Source organism: Dermacentor albipictus, chromosome 1, assembly GCF_038994185.2.
Source record: "Dermacentor albipictus isolate Rhodes 1998 colony chromosome 1, USDA_Dalb.pri_finalv2, whole genome shotgun sequence".
In the NCBI taxonomy this organism is placed as follows: Eukaryota; Metazoa; Arthropoda; class Arachnida; order Ixodida; family Ixodidae; genus Dermacentor; species Dermacentor albipictus.
In genome coordinates, this window is record NC_091821.1 from 44,219,229 (window position 1) to 44,242,648 (window position 23,420).

Below are 23,420 nucleotides of genomic sequence, written 5' to 3' on the forward strand. Positions count from 1 at the left end.
CGCATGCATTTGCCTGAAAACACAAGTAGGAATTCAGTGCTGCTCATATTAGACCTTGTGTTTGGCATGTTCAAATTGGTGTGCTTGTTTGTAAACCACATTCATGATTCAAGCTCAGCTTTTTGAGGCTAAGGTGAATAATCATACTGGTTTTTGCATTATACAATATGTGGACAAATGAAACATGGATGTTACAAATCAAAAATCCAGCATGTGAAATGAAAGAATTTTTTGTTGGCTTCCTGTAAGGTTGCAATTTGGTTTCTTGTAAGCAACACTGTATAGCATATTGAAAGTTCTAATGAAGCACACATCCCTGCCTTGAGTACAAGCTTCACACGTAGCTTCGGTGTCATTTGTGCAGTGTAGTACATTGCCAGAATTTGCATATGAAAAGGCTTTAGAAAGTTTTGTTCCTTCATACTGTTGCATAGCATTCACTTAGTTATTGGAATTTGTAGTCATAGGTCATATAACCAGGTACAATATTTTCGTGCTTTAACATGACGACTGCAGCAGTTTCCTGAAACATGTGCACCCTTTGCAGAAACAGTGCCTGATGAAACTTGTGACAAGATTGTGATATCTCAGAAGACGTTGCAAGAAGAACCAAGGTGGAGGCAGGAACTGTGATGACATATGTGATAAACAGCTTCTTTAGCTGGCCTTTTGAAAGTTTGCTGTATTTTAATGAATTTTACTTGTTTTTAATAAAGCAGAGACGTCAGAAAGTTGTGTTATTTTTTACTGCAACATAATTGTCATGTTACACACAAAAGTCTTAGCATACTAAGATGCCAAATTGCTGCACATTATTTGCAAGCCTGCACGGTACAAAGACAGGCAGAAATCAGTATATACAGGTATGACAGCAGCTCATACATGCGGAAGTATTTCCTGGAGTGTGTGCCAACAAAGCACTTTTTGCTTTCTGTGCAGAAAGCACAGCACCTATGTGCATTGGTGTACCTAGAAGATGTAGAAGTACAGGAATGCTACAAAAATTACCACCGACACTGCAGCTATTTTTGCATAGGTTGAGCGCAAGTTTAGATATCTTGCATCCTTCTTGTACTTCTGTGACAGAAGGGACAGGTTGCTGGCCTTACTGTCCAACTCTGTGCAGAAAAAAAGAAAAAAAAGAATATTAAGCCACACACTACACAGGGGAGGCCTCGCTTTGACCACAGGGCACTCCTAAATTGTAATTTTGTCAGGACTGTCCTTAATGTTCACTTTCTCCATAACTTCCACACCCTTTGAAACGAATGGTTTATGCAACTTAGTAATTAGTTTTCATCCAGTATATGCATGAACAGCAGCACTGCTGATAATTTGTGCCAGTGTTCTAACCAGGATGTACTAGACTCATTCTTGTGATGCATGTCTTTTTGGCAGGAAAAAGCTCATATTGGCTTCATTAAGATAGCGACACTCCTGCCAGTTTGAGCACAGCATTTCAAGATGTTACTACCACTGCTTCTGCTTCACATCACATTGTCAAATGTCCTGGCAGACAGTTTAGCATAGGCACACAATGACTGCTGCTTATCAACATTGTCAAGTACTGATGATGTGAAATATAATTGGGTATTGTACCTGCCAACCTGTGAGCTTTGAAATTCGGCAGACAACACCAAGCAAGACTTGATGAAACATCCGTAAAATCACAGAAAAAGCTCAAAATCATAAACATTACAGAAAATTTGAGTTTGCAAGTATGGAATATAAATTTTCCACCCACTGCTCATGATCATATGTTCACCTCAAAAGTTTTGGGTAATAACCCTGGGCAGTGGTCTGTGTCGCCTTAAACAATGTATGTCAAACACCAAGTCAAGATGAGCTCGAAGACTATTTTCATAACTTTGCAGGTTATTTCAGCAGAAGACAGTTTTGATCAATAAGTCTGCAATTTCAAGCCCATAGTCATCTAATTCGGTAACCAGAACTCTCCCTGACCAAAAAAAAATTAGCTTATGGGGTTTTACGTGCCAAAACCAGTTTCTGATTATGAGGCACGCCGTAGTGGTCATTTATTCTTGCAGATCATTCTTTCAGGTCATTTATTCTTGCATAACGAATTTCCTTGATTTGCAGTTTCTTTCACTGTTCCCAGCATGGGTTTCATAGCGGTCTCTCCTTGCGAGATCCAGCTGGTCATCTTCATGACCTTTATGCGAACCTAACAGTAGCATACAAACAGTTTCCATATTCCTTGACTTCGTTAAGCTTTTGAGTACTACTCAAATGCATAATGCTCAAATTATATTTCTTAAACTTGGAATTCTTGAAAACTTGGAACAATAAGAAATTTCTGACTAACCACTCACAAACAACCACTTGTCTAGCCTGCTTCCAGTTTGACCATATGTACATCAAGGCTATATTATACGAGAGTCCTTCCATGTTTTTCTGGTCACGAAACTCCGCCGTCACGCTATGGGAGAAGTTCATATGCTGCCCAAAGGTGCCGCGAGGCGGCGCCACTGTGCCACAGAGGGCATCGTTAGCGTATCAAAACGCGTGCGCAGCGCGAGGCGAGATGAGTGAACAAGTGCGTTCTGTGCATGTGCTGCGCTATTTTTCGAGTGCTGGGATCCTTAGTTGAAGTGGCGGGGTGGGACAACGATGCCAAACACGTGTTGCAAGTAACAGCTGAAGTAGAATGGTGGTATCTCTAACAAGCCATTTAAAAAAATTGCTGTATCTGTGATGTGGCTACTTGTGTTCGTTCGAGAGTTGTTTAGCCATGTGTTATGAAATGCTTATGCTTTACACTTTCTTGTTTATAGAAACAATCGATGATGCATTCTGTATTTATTGCCATTCGTTTGCTGGTGTTTGTTTCCTGCCCCCCAATGCATATCTATCACATTTGATGTTATTTCTTTATGCTTAATGTATCAGTGTTATGCTTTTAACAAACTTCTTGCATTGTGAATGGTGGACCATTCGTGACCGGACGCCTCTGTGCTGTCTGTATTTCGCTCCGCTTATTTTACATGATGAATAAATGATCGTGCTTGTATGTTGTTTTTGCACCAACACGTTTTATTTCTTTTCTTAATCGAATTATAAAGTTTTCGACCATGGTAAGAATATCAGGACCGGTGATTGCAGCATTTTAACATATTGTAAATAGTTGCGCATTAGGAATCAAAGTACCTAGTCTCGTCGTTTGTGCATCGAAACCACGAGCAGCGTGAATAAGTGCTAGGCTTACTGACGCTTCCAAACGACTGCTTGCTAAGGCAAGTGCCTAATTACAATACAGCTAGTTTCAACTGTGCAGGTCCTAACACTTCACGTTCGCCTTAATCCGTTGGTAAAAGCCGCACCGAAGACATTTAGTAGCGAAGTTTGTCTTGCATTAATCCTACCTAACTCTCGTACAGAAATGGCATCGCTTTGCAGAGAAATCTTAAGCGCAAGGAGCAGCTCAATTTCTTTTTCTTTGTCATTAAGTATTCTACAGTAGCAGTCCTTTGCAATAACAATTTCATTCTTTGGATCTCCTTATAAGATACTGCCCACAGTCAGAGTCCTCTGCCACAGTTTAACAGAAAGTGAACAGCTGTGCTCGGCGAACAATCTGGCGCTATGCGCAGCGGAGAGTTGGCGCTTACTTACAGGTAAGCGGGGGTGCAACAGCCCATGTCTGCATCTGGTGATAAGTGGGACCACTGGCGCTTTGTTGCCAATGCACGGTGTTTCATTTCAAGCAAATATTAAAAAGCGGAGCCCACCGAAGTGTTGAGGCGAACGACGATGATGAAGAAATCTGGACAGAGACCGCCCGGCCATGTACAGCGGACGCATTTTGACGGGGGCAAAATGCAAAACACCCGTTTATTTAAATTTAGGTGCATTTTAAAGGATCCCAGGAGGTCAGAATTAATTTTGAGTCCCCCACTACGGCGTGCCTCATAATCGTGTAGTGGTTTTGGCTCTTAAAATGCCAGATTTCTTTTTTTCTTTTTTTTTTTTGGTCTGAGACCGCCGCAAGCTCCATGTTATGAGCAGCTTCTTTTTCTTCCCGAGCGCTCATGTCATGGCAGAAGACGCGCTCAGGTAGTAATTTAAGCATATTCAATGTTAAAAATAGTTGCGTGAAACTAAAGCGACGGTTGAAGAAGTTGAGAAAGCTAGAATACCGAGGCTGCCCCACACACAACCACAGCGGTAGCAGCGTTCGCATGCCCTCTCATGCACGGTTGCGCCTCTAGCGGCGGGCGCTGGCTCTACATGAAACTGAGGCGGCAGTTTCGTGACCAGAAAAAAAAAAAAAAATGGACGGACTCTGATTATACATTAAAGGGACACTAAAGGTAAATACCAAGTTAAGCTAAAGTGATAGATTAGCGCTCGGGAATCTCTAAGGCGTCAATATTATAGCGAACAGAGCCTTAATAATCGAAATAGAGGTAAATGCAGGACATGATTAGAGACTCCCCCGGGACATTCAAGCACTTGCCCGATGATGAAAGCACTCCTCAGTTATCCTGTCACTAGTACTCAACCACTCGTTGCAAAGAAACATCGTATTGTATTATATGATGAAATAAAATGCTACTTGTCCAGTTCCATTTCACGTTCAGAAAAAGGAACTCGTTGAAATTACCGTTGACGCGGGCGGTCTAAAGGTTTCGTTTTTACTCGACTCTGCGTCGCCCAGGCTTTCGTATTTCGGTAGTATACTGATCGCATAGTCCTGCGAAACTGCCACAAACTGCAAGTAGCAGAGAATTCAACTTAAATGTGATGTCGCGGGATGCCCAAACGGTCTACGCCACTTGGCCAAGAAGCAGCTACAGCGGCGAATCCACAGCTCTGTTTTGGCTCGGTGCCGCCATCTGTCGGGCGCCTTTTATTCACCAACAGCAGCAAAGGACGGTGATGGCGTATACAATGTCACTGCTGCCCCGGTTGGGTGGCGGGAGATTTGAATTTCGAAAAAGGTATTCGGACTCTTCAGATACAATTTTCTCGTAAACTAAGTCTTTTTTTGGCCCAAAACAAGCATTGCGAGGTTTCTGGAATGGTATTTAAACAGTCCACGTCGACTTAGTATTTGCCTTTAGTGTCCCTTTAACCACCTGCACATGTCTTCAAATATCTGCATGTCTGCCGACTTATTTGATGAACCGCTACTAGCCCATCTGACCAAATAATACTGGAAGACGTTGACCACATCCTACAATGGTGCAATGACTGGCTAATGTCCTTGAAACCTAATACATGCACACTTATTTCCTTCACTTGCAGTCATAAACCATTTCTCTTACAACATTGCTAGCATACCTGTTGAATCAGTAACTACTTCTAAATACCTTGGAGTTGCCTCATCCTACGATCTGTTTTGGAATGCGCATGCTGCTAACATCACATCAGCTACAAAAACATTGGGTTTCCTAAAATGTTATTTATGTAATGCTCCGAAACATGTGAAACCATTTGCTTAGCAATCTTTAGCCAAATTTAAGAGTATGCATCCCATATCTGGAACCCCCCAAAGGTTTCACAAACATCCTTGGATCCATTCAAAATCGTGCCACTAGATCAAGGTTTCATCCCTGAAAGCTGAGTGTAACTTATCACCTTTGTCTTTTTGTCGACACGTTTCAACTCTCTTTCATAGGTTCTTTTCCTCTCCACTTAATCATGTGTCATACATAATCACACTGGCCATATACTACAAGTTACTCGCCCACATGACCATACTAAAACATTTTCTACTTAATTTTTCCTCAGAGCAGCCAAATACTGGAACGGCCTTTCCCACAACGTCGCTACCATCACCTGCCCATCAAACTTCTTGCAAAGCATGACAATCTTTCACATTAAATCACTGTGACAATTATAGCTTCTGTACAAACCTGCCCCTTGTTTTCGTAGCCCCTCGGGGGTCTTGAAGGAAATAAAAATTATTAAATTATTGAGCTGAGAAGGCTAGTAGACCTGTTGAGACTGGCATCATGGTGATGCGATTATTGTGGATAAAGAAACTGATATACATGCTTATGTGCACCACCAGTACTGAAATGCAAGGCTCAGCACTGGCAAATCCCTATGGGGGCTTAGCCACTAATAGTAAAGTGTGAGTGCTGGGCTGCGAGCTACTGTATCAACTTTGTTGGCATGTTGCACTAAGAAACCCAACCTAGTGTGGCATCAATTGTTAAAACTATGCATAGTATTTGGCATCTGCAGTAATTTCAGCTTGACTTGGTATTTTTGGTGCCAACTGAAAGGGAAACTAGCAATTTTTTGGGTTGTAAGGACCTTAATGATGAATTTCGTATTGTTCATTGGCACTTTTATCATGAGTGCCAAAAGCCATAACAGAACTGCATAGTTTCTCCACAAGATAAGTTTTAAAGTTGCCATGCAGACTCATTGTTCATGCTTTTTAACAGATGATTTCCACTAGCCACCTGCGCATGTTGTCCATGACATCAGCGTAAGAAGTACAACTTATTTGCTGGCAGAAAGGCTTTGGCAGCAATGTAACCTCATCTTTGAACTTTTATGCCAAGAAAAGCCATGCAGTGTAGGAACAGTTAGAATTTTCTGTGGCTGGACATGCTGCCTCAAGATGTTACTACTAACAATGATTCCCAAAGCGTGACTGTTGATGTCACCACTGCCATCATGAGCAGCAGCTTTCTGGACTGTAGGGTACAGTTTTGTTTTTGTTCCAATATTTCCTCTTATTTAAAATGACTTTGCATTCTTCTGCAAATTCAACTACCTCACACATGATAGGTAACAGGGAAAAATACAAAACAACCATTTCTCTGACAAGGCGGAAAAAACAACAACATAAAGTTGCCTTAAACACGCTGGAGAGTGAATTTCCCGACTATGTTTTCACCTGCTGGTGCAGCGATTCACTGCATGCAAACATCACTGCCTCTCCATAAAACAAGAAATGAAGCAGATGCCACCAGTTGCAAGAAGCTCCAAATAAGCTAGTGCAGTGAAGTGCTGTGCAGCAAAAAAACAGAAGTGGTGCCATAGTATAGCTCTTATGTACTGCACTTTTTAAAGAGCCCTACAGCTTTAGGCAGTCCCTGTCAAGTCCGAAGTAGCTGTTTGCAACTATAAATCGTTTAGAGGCTGAACCATGCATAGTGTCCTTGTTTTAATATTTACCAACATGTTTGCTCGATTTTAGCAGCATGATCATGTAATATGTTTCCTGGGTGCTACATTATTTTTTTCTTTTCGCCCATGGCCCTGTGAGAGGTGTAATAGAGGGGTTTTACTGTACATTGTACCTGTTGTTTTTCTAGTTGCAATGTTTAGGCAACTCGGCCATGTCATACAGATAAATTTGGGGGTCAAGATTCTCTAGAGCATCATAAGGCGACCGTTTGACGTGAAAAACTTCAAATATATGCTCGGAAAGTAAGTACAGTGAACTCTCATTTGAGTGAACTTTAAGGGACCCAAGGAAATAGTTCACTAAACTGAATATTCACTAGAACATGGAACAGCATAGCGCACAGCAGGCATTGAATCAAAATTGTGAAATTCAATTTATGGAGTTATGTACATCGATATATACGCAGTATTTTCTTTTGAAAAGAAAATATAATTTTCATTTGCACTAGTGTTCTCAAAGTGCAAGAAGTAAGAAAGCTGTCCAGAGAGTCTATGTTTTTATGCATTTATTCTGGCACAGCTTGTTGCTGAGACATGAAATCTTGCAACATTCCAAGGCCTCCTACAACCTCGGCTAGAATCACATGATTTGAATCTGCCTCTGTCATTGCATCTTCCTCGTCGCATTCTTCTTCACGATGAACACTGGAAACTATTTCCAGATCTGATAGTTCAGCACAGGTAATGAGCTCACTGCCACACTGCACATAGCCGCCACTGGAGCGACAATTTAGGGGCGGTGGGCATTGGCTATGCCAGCGCTGCAGAGCACAAAACTTCGTTGAACTGCTTGTAAAAATGAGCCCAGGTCCACTGATGAGGTTCGTTCAACTGAAATTTTTACTATTCGGAAATTTGTTTAACTGAAAGATGTCTTTGCATAGAATGCATAAGAAAACCGCCAAGGATTTTCCAAAAGTTTATTCTAAAATGTTCGTCAAACCAAAGTTTGTAAAACTCAAGAGTTTACTGTACTAATATTGTAATCCCAGATGGGAAAAAACTCGCATTGCACATTTCCAGTGTTTTGATAATACGCATACTACTTTCATGGCTGTCAATAGTCTTTGCTTACTGTATAGCCATAACATCCTTCATTATGCATAATCATGTTTCTTTTTTTCCCCCTACACTTAATAACCAATCACAGCGGTCTAATCACATCTCTCAAATTCAATCTTGCATGTACACCATATCGCAGAGTAGCAAAGGCCAGTTGGCCATTGTCAGCAAATGGTAACTCGCCTCTTACTTCTTGCAATAGGGCGCAAATCATAACATTAGCTGAAAGTACAAAAGTGTTAATAGAAATATTTACACAGGTTTCTTCCACCATGCAAGTGTTCTATTAAAGGGACACTAAAGGGTAATATGTATTAATCTAAGGAGTATCAATAAATTGTGCTTCTCCAATTGCAAAATGGTCACTTATCGTGAGAGGAAGCTTCTTAATCTAGAAAAGGCTTAATAACGAAGGGCAGGTGGCAGCGATGCCCTGAAGTTGCCACACCAGTTTACTGTGATGTTATTGATTTTGAAAGCATCTAATTAAGTCTAGTCAATGGCTTATCAGTAAAGACAAACTACCTTGCCACCCAAACAAACCAAAGACCCAACCTGTACTCCATCTCACCAACTCCACACAGTGGGGAAAGTAGAGGGTGTGTTGTGGAAGCCGGGGGTGGGTAAGAATATGCAATTCCGTCATTCAAAATCGATTACAGCAAGTACAATTTCTTTTGGCATAACTATACTGCGCAGAGATGTTTGGACAGTTCATTAAATCTTCAATAGCTGCTTCTAATACAGTTGAGCATCTCAACAACGAAATGACCTGTATAACGAAGGAATAATTCTCTTCAGATTCTATTATGAGGTGTGTGGTGCACAACCTTTACAACGAATGATTTCGGAGGCCCCAAACACTTCGTTATAAAGGCATTCTAGACTGCACATGCTATACAAATGTCCACGATAATGTGTTACATTTAGGCAAAGAATATAGTCCCTCACAAATGTATTTGGTTATTCATTCAACTTGTGATTCGGGTAAAATGATTTTCAAGAAATTTATACAAGTCTTCAAAAAATAATGCTAATAATTTGCATCGTACGAGTCGCTTAGAAATAGGAAAAACTCACGGACTTCATTTAGTCTCCATTTTCATATAGCTGAGCTGTTTGGTTCTCATATTCATGCAGTGTCGTAGCGTTCACTGGGTTACCTTGTTTTCCAGCTCACCCTCCTTGTAAACAAGTTCAGCCAAGCAGATAGAGATTAACTTGGACTTTGGTTTTGAGCAATGACTCCCAGTGACCTTTAAGAATCGACCTTTTAAGGCTGTTCTCCAAAGGAATAACATATTTTGTGAGCTTCAGTGGCAGCCATTTTTTATTCCTTTTAGGAACGGGGCAGCCTGCGGCTCAGTGTGTTCGACATGTTAATGCATATTTAACACATACATGTCACTTTGACGCGGCGAGTTTTTGCGGTTTTGTGACGTCGAGTGACAGGCAGGTAAAGTGGGTGCAGCCGAAAAACTTTTGACGGTGCAGCTCAAAAACTTCTGACCAACAGCCGAGGGCTAAAGGCGAAAAGGCGTCGAATCAGAAATAACTATTTTTCTATTGTTCGGTCAAATCATGCATAATCAGTGTGCACACGTCATATCAGATGGGAAGCTATCGCAGTTTTCGCGACGTCGCGTGACGGACAGGTGAAGTGGGGGTGGTTCAAAAAAGTTTTTGACCAATCGCGGAGAGCTGATTGCAGAATTGGAATAGAAACGTTTGGAATAGTTTTACGTAATAGTGCCCCGTGTCACAATGTACACGGTCGTCCACTTCCAATTTGAACACGGCTCCGGGCGGCCGGCGAGGCCGGCGCTCCGCGGAGCGCCGCTCGTGGGCGCCGGGTAACTAACGCGCCGGCGCACTGGCGGCGACAAGCGTGGCCGCAGCCGCGTCGTCTGCTACAGCGCGTCTGCACTAGTGTGTGCTGGCGGCTGAGGCCAGGCCTGTGGCTGCCAGTGCGTCGGCGCGTTAGTTCCCCCGGCGCACAGGAGCGGCGCTCCGCGGAGCGCCGGCCTCGCCGGCCGGCTGGAGCCGTGTTCCAATTGGAAGTGGACGACCGTGTACACACAACAAGAAAGGTGCAGTAGTTAACAAGGCTAAGTGGCTAGCATTTGCATGGCTACCAATATAGCTAGAGGTACTGTGAATGATTAGGGTTCACAACAGAACCAGAACCAAGACAAAAATGAAACTGCTTTTCTGTTTGTGGCAATGCAACAGAAAGAAAAAGAGAAGAATGTGCAAATAAGCTGTCAGACCTTATAAAAAGGAAGTCTGCATGGATTATAGACTATTAAGTAGAAAAAAAGCAATAGTCAGGAAAAGCACAAGTGCAAAGTTCTTCAAGTTGTGCTCATACGGCAAGAAACCACAGCTTGCTAAGTGCAGTGATGTCCAGCGTTAGCATGCATGCCAACCACACACATTGCTGCTACCCACATCTAAACCAAAATGTGCGCACGGTATCGATTGCCCGCACAGCTCAGTACACCTCTATCACTGCCCGCATGGAGGCTATGGTGCAGCAATTTTAACCTGAGACGCAACACAAGCACATCTTGACAAGCACAGGTGGAAAACTTGCTGCAGAACAACTAAGACGTTGTACAATGATGGCTGACTGCATTGCAGATTAAGATCAAAGAGGGAGTTCGGTAGGTGGTTTCTAGTTACATATTCAATCTTTCTTCGCAAACATCACAAGTAGCATTAATACTGTTACGAAGAGTTGTAAAGAAATGGTTTTATTTACAGGTGATGGATGATGATCGTGGCGTGGTCGTAGCGCAGCCCGGCCTCTCAAACTCTTCGTTCTCTTCGTCTTCTCTTTACTCTTTTTGTCCGCGCCTTTCGTATCCGTTACATTTCCCCGCAAGCAGACGAAGCCCGTGGGGCGAGTCAGGATGCACAAGCAGGGTAGAAAGGCTTCAGGCGAGCAATATGAGTCAGCTGAGTTCTGCTTGATCGCCGACCATTGCACAGGAGGCGAGCTATTACGCAAGTGAGTTGGCTCAGGCGGTCTACGACTACAAATGGACCTGAATATTGTGACAAGAACTTTTGGCACAATCCACGCTTGCGTTGTGGTGTCCAAAGAAGAACCAAGTCACCTTTTTCCAACAATACTTGTACGTGACGGTCGTCGTATCGCTCTTTCGAACGACTTTGCGAGGCCAGAGTACGAAGACGAGCTATTCGACGGGCTTCTTCGGCGAGACACAAAGTCTTTGATACAGAGTCGTCACTGTGCAGTACGAAGGGTAAGAAAGTGTCCAGAGGGCTTCGCGGTAACCTTGCATACAAGAGATGAAATGGGCTGTCGTTCGTGGTTTCGGGTTTCGCCGCCGTGTTGTATGTGTAAGTGATGAATGGAAGCACATCATCCCAGTTCTTATGATTGAAGGAGACGTACATGGCAAGCATGTTGGGCAGCGTTCTGTTCGTGCTTTCAACGAGGCCACTGTTCTGTGGATGATACGGTGTGGAATGACGGAACTGTGAAGTGCACAAACGAAGTAACTCTTCAATGGCATCAGCAGTGAACTGGCGACCACAGTCGCTGATGATGACACATGCTGGTCCATGACGAAGGACCACGGAACGCAGCAGAAAGACCGCCACGCAAGCAGCGGTAGAAGGCTGTATGGCTGCAGTTTCTGCATACCGTGTAAGATGGTCTACGCAGACAATTATCCAATGGTTCTTGTTGTTAAATAACGGGAATGGACCCAAAAGGTCAATGCCTACTTGCTCGAACGGCGTACTGGGCGGTGTCAATGGCCGAAGAGGAACCGGGGCTGCGGTGGTCGGTCGCTTGCGACGTTGGCACGTTTCGCAACTAGCGACATAACGCTTGGTTGTTTCGTACATCTTGGGCCACTAAAAGCACTCCTGGGTGCGGTGCAGCGTTCGTCGGCGGAGCGGGGACTCTTGGGGACAACAAGCAGAAAACGTGCTCCATGACCGGAGTAATTAGTTTTGAAGAGCAATTTATCACGGACAGTAAAGCGACCGCTGCCTTTAGAAGTACGGGCGGCGACAAAAATCAGATCGAGCGTAACATCATTCCGTTGTTCTCGCTGAAAGTCTGCCGCGTCAGGGAATGTAGAAGTAACAGCAGCGAGACAGTCGTCAAAATTCTCAGCATCGCAGTCGGTAGTCGCAAGAGGAATCCGAGAGAGGCAGTCTGCGTCAGCGTGACGACGGCCACTCTTGTAAGATACCACAAAGTCGTATTCCTGGAGGCGCAGCGCCCAACGTGCGAGGCGACCAGAGGGATCACGCAAACCGACCAGCCAGCATAAAGAATGGTGGTCGGTGATAATCTTGAATGGTCTACCGTAAAGATAACACCGAAACTTTTGTATGGCGAAAACGGCTGCCAGGCATTCCTGTTCCGTAACTGTATAACTGCGTTCAGATTCGCTCAGGCAACGGCTGGCATATGACATGTTCGGCGCCCCTGTGACGTTGTACAAGCACCGCTCCTATCCCGATTCCACTAGCATCAGTGTGAACTTCAGTCGGGCAAGATGGGTCGAAGTGACGCAAGAGGGGTGCTGACGTTAGTATAAACTTCAGTTGAGAGAATGATGCGTCACACTCTGGTGTCCAATTGAAGGATGCATTTTGTCGCAAAATACTTGTCAACGGGTAAACGATGTCGGCAAACCGGGGAACAAAACGACGAAAATACGAACATAGACCAATGAATGAGCGGAGTTCTCGTGTTGACTGCGGTGGCTTGAAGGAGCTCACCGCTTCAATCTTACGAGGATCGGGTCTGACGCCATCCTTGTCGACTAAGTGTCCCAGGACCAGTGTTTGACATTCGCCGAACCGACACTTTTTTGAGTTTAGAACCAGTCCAGCTTTCTCAATGCAGTCGAGAACGAGGCTGAGCCGTTCGTTATGTTCTTCAAATGTGCAGCCAAAGATTACAACATCATCGAGGTAACACATGCATATCTCCCACTTTAGACCACGTAGTACTGTGTCCATGAATCTTTCAAAGGTGGCAGGAGCATTGCAAAGGCCAAAAGGCATAACATTAAATTCGAATAGGAGTCACAAAAGCGGTCTTTTCCTTGTCGGCAGGGTCCATAGGTATTTGCCAATACCCCGTTCGCAAATCAAGTGTTGAGAAGTAAGAAGCAGCGTGTAAGCAATCAATGACGTCATCGATTCGCGGTAGTGGATATACATCCTTCTTCATCACTGCGTTTAGATGTCTGTAGTCCACGCAGAATCTCCAGAAGCCATCTTTTTTTCGCACCACGATTACTGGGGCTGCCCATGGACTACACGACTATTGAAGGACACCTTTGTTCATCATCTCCTTGACTTGCTCTGCAATAACTTTGCGCTCAGACGATGACACTCGGTAGGGCTTCTGGCGGATGTGGTGTGTCGGGCCGGTATCTATTCTGTGACAAGCGCGGGACGACAGTAAATGAAGGGGTGCATCTCCATGCGTGAAGTCGAATGCAGCCTCATGTCTGGCAAGGACCTGTACCAGTGCTTGCCGTTCCGATGTGCCGAGAGATTTGCTGATCATGCCGAGCATTAGCTCTTCAGAATGGCGATTATCGCAAGGAGAGCAAGCTGTAGAAACGTCTGTAGTTAGTGCCGCTATTGAGCTACATGTGGTTTTATCGAAGGGAGCGATTTTCATACCGCGAGAAAGGACAACCGGCGTGGCGGAACAGTTCAGCGCTCACAATGTGATGACTCCCTTCGTCATGCACACGACAGAGCAGGGCACAAGTATATCTTTTTTAGCACAGTTTATGTGGAGAGGCCTAACTACAAGGTCAACACAATCAGCATCCACAGTAGTTGCCGAAACACGAATGGGCATCAGGCACCACGATGGTGCAATCACTTCATCAAGAACACTGAGAGTGTCTGTGTCCCTTTCTTCACCACCCAAGCTTTGTTCAGACTGTGCTGATAAAAAATAACTTGTTGAATGATATTTCACCACAACCACAGTCCACGGAAGCGCCGCACTGTTCAAGAAAATCTATACCAAGAATAACATCGTGCGAACAACGAGAAAGAACAAGGAATTCCGACACGAACACTTTCCCAGCCAACAAAACACTCGCAGCACAAACACCAAGGGGTTGAAGCCACTCGCCGCCTACTCCACGAAAGGTAATACCGTCGTTCCAAGAAAACATAACTTTGTGGCCTAGACGATTTTTGAAAGCGAGGCTCATCACAGACACAGTCGCCCCAGTATCAACTAACGCCATGGTCGGTATACCGTCAATCGAGACATTCACTTTGTTTTTGAACATCACAACAGGCAGAGGTATTTCTTGCAAAGACCGTCCGGCGACCACACCTCCATTGGCTGCGGATGCTAGTTTCCCGGCGGAGGTGACGAAGGACGGCGCCGAGGGGACGGAGAGCGACGGGGACGGTTACTTGGTGGCGTCAAACTCCGCTCAGAAGCTGGCGAATCGCTGCGTCTGGTCGCGTGTGAGAAGTGGCCCATTGGAAGGGAATCGGTCGTCCACAAGTCATATGAAGTACGGGTTCTGGGTGGCGAGAACATCGGTGGTGTCCTTCGTGATTGACGGCCGTGGCGACAGTAACGAGCTATATGGCCTGTGGAACCGCAGTTGTAGCACATGGGAGGGTCGCGGTTCACAGCATCTTCCTCGAAACGAATGCTAGGCTGGTGCCGGCGGCGAGAAAGTTCGTTGTCATGTGGATAACGTGTCTCTGCTGCTCGCTGAAATCCGTTATATTGCTCATAAGTCGCGTCGTGGTAGTAGGGTCGGTGCTGTTCTTGTCGCGGCCTGACAGAAGTCACAGGGCCGCGGGGGTAAAAACGCGGCTGCTCTCGTTGTGGCCAAGCGTCGAAAGTAGGGCCTTTGTCGTAGAGACGTGGCTGCTGTCGGGGCGCGAGTTCATAATCCTCAGTGTCCCTCGCCGCAGGATACGGGGAGAAGGATGCCACGTTTGGCTCGAAATCTGGTGGTAGGCGGAAGCTATGAGTGCCTGGATGTGTCACTTGTGCGTGCAGGCTGAGCTCTTCCCGAACTATTTGTCGTATCGTTGATGCCAGATCGAGGGGCTGGTTGCTGTCCACGCTTGCAACTGTGGTCACACTGGCTAGCCTGCCAAACTTCGGCGTGATGCTCTTTAGTTGCTCGAAAGTACGACAGTGCCGAATGATGTCAGCGACGGAAGCCAGGTTGTCCTTTGTGATGAGGAAATTATAAACGTCTTCGGCAATTCCTTTCAGGATGTGCCCGACTTTGTCTTCCTCAGACATTCCAGTCTACCATCTTACACAGTTTTATTACCGCTTCAATGTAGGTCGTGCAGGTTTCGCCTGGCACTTGCGCACGTTGCAGTAGCGTCTGCTCTGCCCTTTTCTTTTTCGTCGCGGAGTCGCTGAATAATAATAATAATATATGGGGTTTTACGTGACAAAACCACTTTCTGATTATGAGGCACGCCGTAGTGGGGGACTCCGGAAATTTTGACCACCTGGGGTTCTTTAACGTGCACCTAAATCTAAGTACACGGGTGTTTTCGCATTTCGCCCCCATCGAAATGCGGCCGCCGTGGCCAGGATTCGATCCCGCGACCTCGTGCTCAGCAGCCTAACACCATAGCCACTGAGCAACCACAGCGGGTGCCGCCGAATCGCTCTTTGATTTCTGAAACAAATCTTCCCCATGTTGTGAACGTTTCCTCGTGGTTGTCGAACCACAACAACGCCATATCCGTTAGAAAGAACATGACGTTCGAAAGCTGAGAAGCGCTGTTCCACTTGTTGGCGGCACTCACCCGGTGATAATGGATGAGCCATTCCTCGACATCTTCGTCTGATCTTCCAGCGAAGGGACGCACATCTCTCAGTTGTAGAACGGAACTTGTCGCCGCAGCTGTTGGAATGGGCCGTTGTTCTTCTGCGTCATGGGACATATTCGACTCCGGTAGATTCGGTGGGAGTCCAGCAAGGCGACGGCTCCGTCGAAGAACTTCTACTTCAGTGTCCGTCTTCGGGTGTCGATTACCCCGCACCTCCACCACAACTGTTACGAAGAGTTGCGAAGAAATGGTTTTATTTACAGGCGATGGATGATGATCGTAGCGTGGTCGTAGCGCAGCCCGGCCTCTCAAACTCTTCGTTCTCTTCTCTCTTTTTGTCCGCGCCTTTCGTATCCGTATACATAATATACATAATACGCAAGAGCTAGTAGCGCTACAAATGAAGTAGCATCATCCGTTATCATGCCCTTTTGCTGCAAAATACGTCAGCGCAGGGCCTGACGCCACTAACAGACAACAGAAAATGATGACCCCAACACTGCAGCGCTCCTGCCGGCAAAGGAAAGAAGCCTGAACGGAATTGTAATCCGCTTGCTCTGCAGACAGACAGAGCCATTGAGACACCTGTCTAATGTTCCACCATGGTCTGGACTGTCCTACTGAATTCGGGAGGGCAGGCAACCCTAGGCAATGCTCCTAGCTTTGATTGCATTGCATGGAGTCTTTGAGACTGCACGGAGTCTGTGAGCTGGAGTGCAGCAAGTTTCAACAACTATTTGTGTGCCAAATTGGCTCAAATACAAAAAAAAATGCTTTAAAATCCATGATGCAATGCTGGAAAACTGAGGTTATAAGGCAGAATAAAAAAAAAGAATTTTGTTTGGCCTTCGCTTTCTACAGCAACAATCACTTTCCACCTAAGTAATTTGAAAAAGTTCTTAAAAAACTACACCAGTATAAACTGATATAGTGTTGCTCTTTAGTGTCCCTTGAAGAACAATATTTTATAAATAACTGAAGTTATGAAAAAATATGTAAGATAAAAATATTCTCACATTGGCCTGCAAATTTTTAGTGAGGACACATGCATTACTCTTTTTTGACAAAGCTCATCAGCCAATACTATATATGGACAGCTGTTTACATACCATTTCCTACTCCATCAACTTTTTACACACATTCAAACAATTATGAAAAATTATTTCAGTAATGTTTTATAAACAGAATACTACAAGTTCATTCTTAACAGCAAATCCAATACCTTAAAATATAATTCGCTATTCAAACGAATAAAATATTTATAAGCTACTAATGCTATGATTCGGCGCATAACTTCACTTTTTGCATGAAATTTCCAAACTAATTGAATGTTGCCGCAACTGGGGAGGTTATTTTATGCTACTCTCACTCTCAGCACACATGTTGCAGGATATGTTACTACGTTTCTTATAACGTGGACAACTCTAACAATTTATTAAGTTTAATGAATAAAAGCATGCATGACATGGTGCTTTTGAAAGTGCAAAGTCAAGGTCTATTGTGGTATTTCAGAGCACCAATAGCAATATCAACGCATAATGTTGACTGCAAAGCACACGAGACAAGCACGTTTCAATAGAAGAAACTGATGGAGTGGGTACCTGAAATCACTGATCCTCTTTGCAACACATCATCAATGTTCTGCACCATAATTCTCTGGACATCTTGAAGTTCAGAATTTAGACTACTCAAATTTCTTCTTGCTCTAGAATCCATAAATGCCTTTTTTGCCTTCTGAATGTAGGTATCTGAAAGCAATGAAGAAGCTTTCCATTATGCACTCATTCTTATTGCCAAGCACTAATAATCATATGAATGAATGAGTATTCATGTGACTGCTTACCGAACTCAATGAAGCTGTATGGCCTGTTCACAGAATTGACCCTGGAGCCGTACTGAGAGTTGAACTCATTTTGCAGATCTTCAAGGAAAGAAAATGCAAGCCTCTTCGAAAAAGACTTCTCTGTGAGTACTAAATAGCACACTCCATTCTCAATCATGTAGCTTAAAAGGAAAAGAAAGAAGCATGTAAGCTGGTATAAGTGATCTACTATTTTTTAACCAAAACACTGCAAAACATAGTTCCACCGTGACATGTCTAACATTTGTCGATAACACAATGCCAATAATAAAGCAGATTGTTTCACATACAATTCAGGGGGGAAAAAGATTCGGTAAATTTAGGCAGCAAAATGAGCACGAAAGAAAAAAAAAAAAGACTACAATGAAACACTGTCTGTTTAGCGCTTCAAAAAAGCTCATGAATATTAAAATAAGAACAAGGTGCTATAGCAGTCCTAAACAAACACTGAGAAATGTCGCAAGCATGGTGGGCTGAACCTACTGAAAGAACCACAGGCACGTTTCTTCCAGACATTGCATGGTACGAATCAGAAAAAATCGCTAAAGCATGCCTAAATATACGCCTTGAACATATATCATGTGTGCTCCTAAAAAGCTAACCACTGAGCTGAAGATAGACCAAGTGCCCTCACTCACCTCACGCATGCAATTTTCCAGGGGAGGCTCTGAAAACTAAATCTGCAACCTATGGCTATGCACTCATATTCATAATTTTACTTCAGAACACAATAAAATGGCAAGCACATTGCGATTGTGTTGTATATGGTTGTGGATGAAACCCCCTGACTAAACCTAACAACCTATGACGCAAGCAAACAAGCATAAGTATGCAGAAACACAATACGAATAAGTTTTAATTGATCACTTCCTTAGGCATTTCAGCAATAATTTTATTAGGGTAAAATGTCTGTGAACAATTTTGCACAATGAAACAATGGACTGCAGCAGAAACAACATGAGTGGACATCCTTTTAGTGTACACTGCGCCAACGTATCCTGCCATTACCAAGATACATGCTTGTATGTGCGCATGCTGCTGAAACACATGGAAAAGTGAAAACAAAGGCTGATACAAATGTCTCGATGCTGTAGGAACAATTTTTTTTTTTTCAAGGGTTATCTTCAGCAAGTGTCCATAAACATGGTAGCTGCAAAAAAAGTTTTGCCGATTACAGCATGCCCAAGGTAAATGGTGCACACTATATTTTCACATGCGCTGCCCACACTGGCATTCAAGGAGTGCAAGTACAAATTGAGAACACATAACGGGTATTTTGTGCGTGTTGTTTTTTCCCCTCTTATTGCTATACAGATTACTTGAAGAATCGAATGTTACTTGTGCGAGGAATTGAAGTGCACAACTGACAAATTCACAATATTTCACTAAGCTTTACCTAATAATTTACAGCACATGTTGCAATTTACTAACTGTAGCTGGCAAGTTCACCAAGTGTATACATCCACTTGGAACAAATTCTCAGTATGACACCAGTTTCGAGATATTCCTGCTTTGTTCACACAGCAGTGTTCAAATTTAGAAAGGAGAGAGAGCACTTATTGAAGGCATGAGGAAAAGAGGAGGCAAGCAGAGCAAAAGAGCATGAAAGAAAGCTATGTTTAAGTTGCCGAGACATTAGCTGGATGCAAAAAATTAATTACAAGATAAGCAAGTAAGCACATGTAAGTATGCTCCGTGGATGTACAATTGGATAATACAGACATTGTGGAATGACGAAGCAATACTAAAGTGTATAGAGTAGAGAGTCTGAGTACTCTCACTGCTCCACCTAGGGGTAATTAGGGGTATTACTAAGCTGTCTTTAGAAATAAGCTGGCATGGAGGTGAACTTAAAAATTTTAACACTAACAAAGGTAACATAACAGCAATGAAGACAGGAAACAGCTTTCCTCTCTCCTTTCTTGCAGTGTCAGCTTTGATAGTGCATTACAAATTTCGAAGTATGAACAGACTAGCCAAGCACTGTGTACATTGTTAGACAATTGTTAGACAAATTGTACACCCTTGCAATTTTTTAGCAATAGCACGCGAGCGTCGACGGTAAGGCGTGTCCACGGCCTTGTAGTGGCCAGGGACGGCGGGATTGGCAACTTTACGTGCGGTCGTGCAAGGCGAACTCTAGTTCTAATGTGTACTGCTGCACTGTTTGCTTCAGGAGTGCCCCTCACCGCTGCAAGGCCACTGACACGTCGTGTGGTCGGTGCTCGCGCGTTATTGTTAAAAAATTGCAAGGGTGTACATGCAATGCCATCATGCACAGTATCAGACACAATGGGCTTCAAAGACAGATTTATGTGCAGTCAAGCCAGCAGTTTACGAGAAACATCTTATGCAACACTCCGAAACACATTGTTACTGTTATCAGCATACCTCACCAAAGTGATACCTGCAAAAGTAAATTATCTTATGCCTCGTGGCAGGTGGCAGATATTCGGCCACGAAAGTTGGGCTACTTGAGACATTACTTCAATGACAAATCACAATGTGTACTTCGGAATCCTGTGACAAGCAGTTTTCTGAAAGTCCACACTCATCACAGTGTTTTTTTCCTATGTGAATGTCACAGTTTGCACTATGCTTTCCCTACACAGCAGACCAATTGGCTGAGCAACATTTTTATTCATTAAGTCACTCTCTAAAATCTCGCACTAAACATCCAAGTTACATTTACATCTGTCCTCCCTTGTGCCAATAAACCCAATTATCAACAAGATTTGTCCCGCAGTTTGCAAGAGAGACTTCTTGGGAAAACATTTGATTGATATGCTAATGTATATTGTAGAATGCTACAAGGACAGAGAAAAAAGAAAACCAGCTTGGCCAGAATAAGCAGGCTGCATATTCCAAGTACAGCAGCCCTGCTATGGGCCCTTGCAAAAGAATGTACAAATAGAATGATACACAACATTAAATAATACAAAGCACCTCAAAGACATTGCTACAGCACTGAGAAAAAAAATTAATGACCTTATTAATCAGATATAAGTAATAATCAATGAACATAATCCTTCCAGGCACCAATTAATTATGTCCATTTAATTTTTTTTGTTTTACATTTCTTGCATTTTGAGAATCATAAAGAGCATACAACTCCAGAACAGATTAGGAATTGTTCAATTCTTCAGTGCATTTTGTTAAGTGTACAAATTGAACTCCATGCAAAAAAACTCTACAGGAACATCAGATAGGAAAACAACTATTCTATGTATAGAATGCTTAAGAACCACCTATCCAGCCACTTGAAAATTTTGCTTGATACAAAACACTGCGCAAGACGAGTAAAGAATGTATTCCGACTACATGACAACATACTGACCATAAGAGCGAACACCCAGCCATCTATCTTTCATTTTAGTAAAATAATTTGTGCATTATTCAAACTTGCAGCACAGGCCCAATCAGAAGTGTTTCAAGATGTATGCAACATGTTTTAAATATCATTATTTTCATCAGTGCTTTTGAAAGGCATGAATGATCATAAAAATAAGAATTATAAAATTAAACCAAAGATTACTTTGAGTTAAACTACAAATTATGACTGCAATTGATGAACCCATTGATGAACAAGGACACTACTCACTTAGACATTTGTCCATACACAAAAGTCGAAATGTACTCATTCAACAGCACACAATAAAAATAGCATCAACAAGTGGTGCAATTTTCAGAAACGGAGAAGAAAGTGGTTATATGAACACACAAAAAGGACACAGTGTGAAATCACCACAAGATAAATTCTAAATTGAAAGTGCTGTTGGTAAGTGCACCTAGAGAGCTACAATTTACTCCACCAGCGGGTACTCAGTTCCAATGGAGGATGGAATGTGGATATAGTACTTCTGGATATTATAATGCCTCAGAGGAAGCTACAGCAAAAAAAAAAAAAGACACTTGAAGAAAGTGACAACACAAAGCGGTGCTGACAACTGATCAGTTGTCCGTACTGCTTCGTGTGGTCCTTTTCTTCAAGTCCAATGTCTTTTTTTTTTTTTGCAGCAACTTCCCAAAATCATGAATAACCAACTGGCCTACACCCCCACTCTGTTATGTTAAATCTTAATGCTGGATTACGCAGCCCTGATTATATTTCCACATTCTAACTTCAGGAGGTTCTTTGTTTTGAAACTTTTTCGTGAAAAAGTCAGCTTTCTTCTAGCTTTATTACTGACAGCATAAACATGAGGCTCCCGATTTATGTTCCCTATAACTGACCCAACAATACTTGACATGGCTTACATTTTCTGATGACGGCATTGTCAACCATACACAAACATTCACGGTTTCTTATTAGTAAATGATAGACTAGTGGTCTCTGATGTATTCAGTTTGGTTGTTTACTTGTACATAGGAATAGTTCATATTCAGAATGAATGGTGAACATAAATGGGTGCACCTCAGTTGAACACAAATACTCAACATTCAAATTACAATTGTTAGTTTCACAACTTGGTGCACATGCAGTCATCAAACACATTGGACATGGTGGCACACAACTTTAGGAGAGCATATGAGAAAAAAAAAAGACACTTTATTGTCACGCCAAGATAACTGCCTAATTTGACCAGTAGCTACACAAGATTAAATAACCACGGCAATCACCGAATTAAACCAAAGCTTTGAACTCGCATTCCTGCGATTACGACGCTGGGTTCTTGTGATGGCAACTGAATTTTGCCAACTGACAATCAACACGGAAGCCAGTGGAAACCACTCACTGAAAGTTGTAAGGTCCTGTTTCAATGGTGGATCGCGAAAATGATTGATTATTTAGCTTCTTGAATAACATCTTTGCTTGGTTCTGGTATTCCGTGTTCCCTACGCCAAGTTGCTGGAAAGCAAAGTAAAAAGTGACACACAGCAATCAGGTGCACAGACAGATGGGTCACTGTAAATGGTCACACCGAGCAGCGGCGCAGAGAGCAACTTTAAACTAAACGCACGGTGAAACATTGTTACTAATCTATTCATAATCTATTCATACTACTTTTACCTATGGAATCGCGTATGTTATATCTGCGATTCTTTTTCTCCCTCTTCTTTTTTATTCACCAAACCCCAAGTTAGGAATGTGCCATATGAGAAAGGAAACTCTCAGGAGCAATAAACTGCATACCAAGGACAGCCAATTCAGTTAAGAGCATTACGTCTGCGTCAAATATAAGTGCTAACGTGACACATGAAAATATACCAGTAAAATAATGCTTTCCGGCTATAGCTGAATCGACATGCACATACCTGCTGGTCATCTTGTACAGAAGCTGACAAAGGCAACCCGTCAGCTACTCTGGCAATCATCGTCATAAGCACCATGTTGAAGCGGTATGCAGGTTCCACGAATCACGTAAAATGAGAATAGCCTTAGTACAATACCAGGAAAGTTTAGTTACGGGAGGGTCATTTCTACTGTGCCGGCAGTGACGCGGTGACGCGCCCGTAGATGAACAGATGACGTGTCACC

The 23,420-nt window shown here is 43.3% G+C and overlaps 2 protein-coding genes across 2 annotated transcripts in view; one reads left to right on the plus strand and one right to left on the minus strand.

Moving 5' to 3' along the window:
• LOC135906278 (putative helicase MOV-10) overlaps positions 1 to 731 on the plus strand; it is a 57,410-nt gene extending 56,679 nt beyond the window's left edge. Inside the window, exon 18 of the mRNA XM_065437602.2 lies at positions 548 to 731. Coding sequence (XP_065293674.1) covers positions 548 to 633 — 86 coding nt within the window. The 3' untranslated portion in view covers positions 634 to 731. The remainder of the gene's footprint in view (positions 1 to 547) is intronic.
• Sec22 (vesicle-trafficking protein SEC22) lies at positions 729 to 23,409 on the minus strand. Its single transcript, XM_065437641.2, has 5 exons — positions 23,198 to 23,409; positions 22,678 to 22,790; positions 17,924 to 18,084; positions 17,682 to 17,828; positions 729 to 1,118 (listed from the first exon to the last, which is right to left on the minus strand). Exons 1-5 carry the CDS (start codon positions 23,270 to 23,272, stop codon positions 970 to 972), a joined length of 645 nt encoding a protein of 214 aa, XP_065293713.1. The 5' UTR covers positions 23,273 to 23,409; the 3' UTR covers positions 729 to 969.
• Between the last annotated feature and the right edge of the window lie 11 nt (positions 23,410 to 23,420).

Coding starts and splice junctions, on each gene's coding strand:
- Sec22 (XM_065437641.2), bottom strand. CDS start 23,272: ATGGTGCTTATGACGATGATTGCCAGAGTAGCTGACGGGTTGCCTTTG. Junction 18,085..22,677: donor ACAGGACCTTACAACTTTCA/GTGAGTGGTTTC, acceptor TTTCCTTTTAAG/CTACATGATTGAGAATGGAG. Junction 1,119..17,681: donor AAGAGGATCAGTGATTTCAG/GTACCCACTCCA, acceptor TTTTCTGCACAG/AGTTGGACAGTAAGGCCAGC.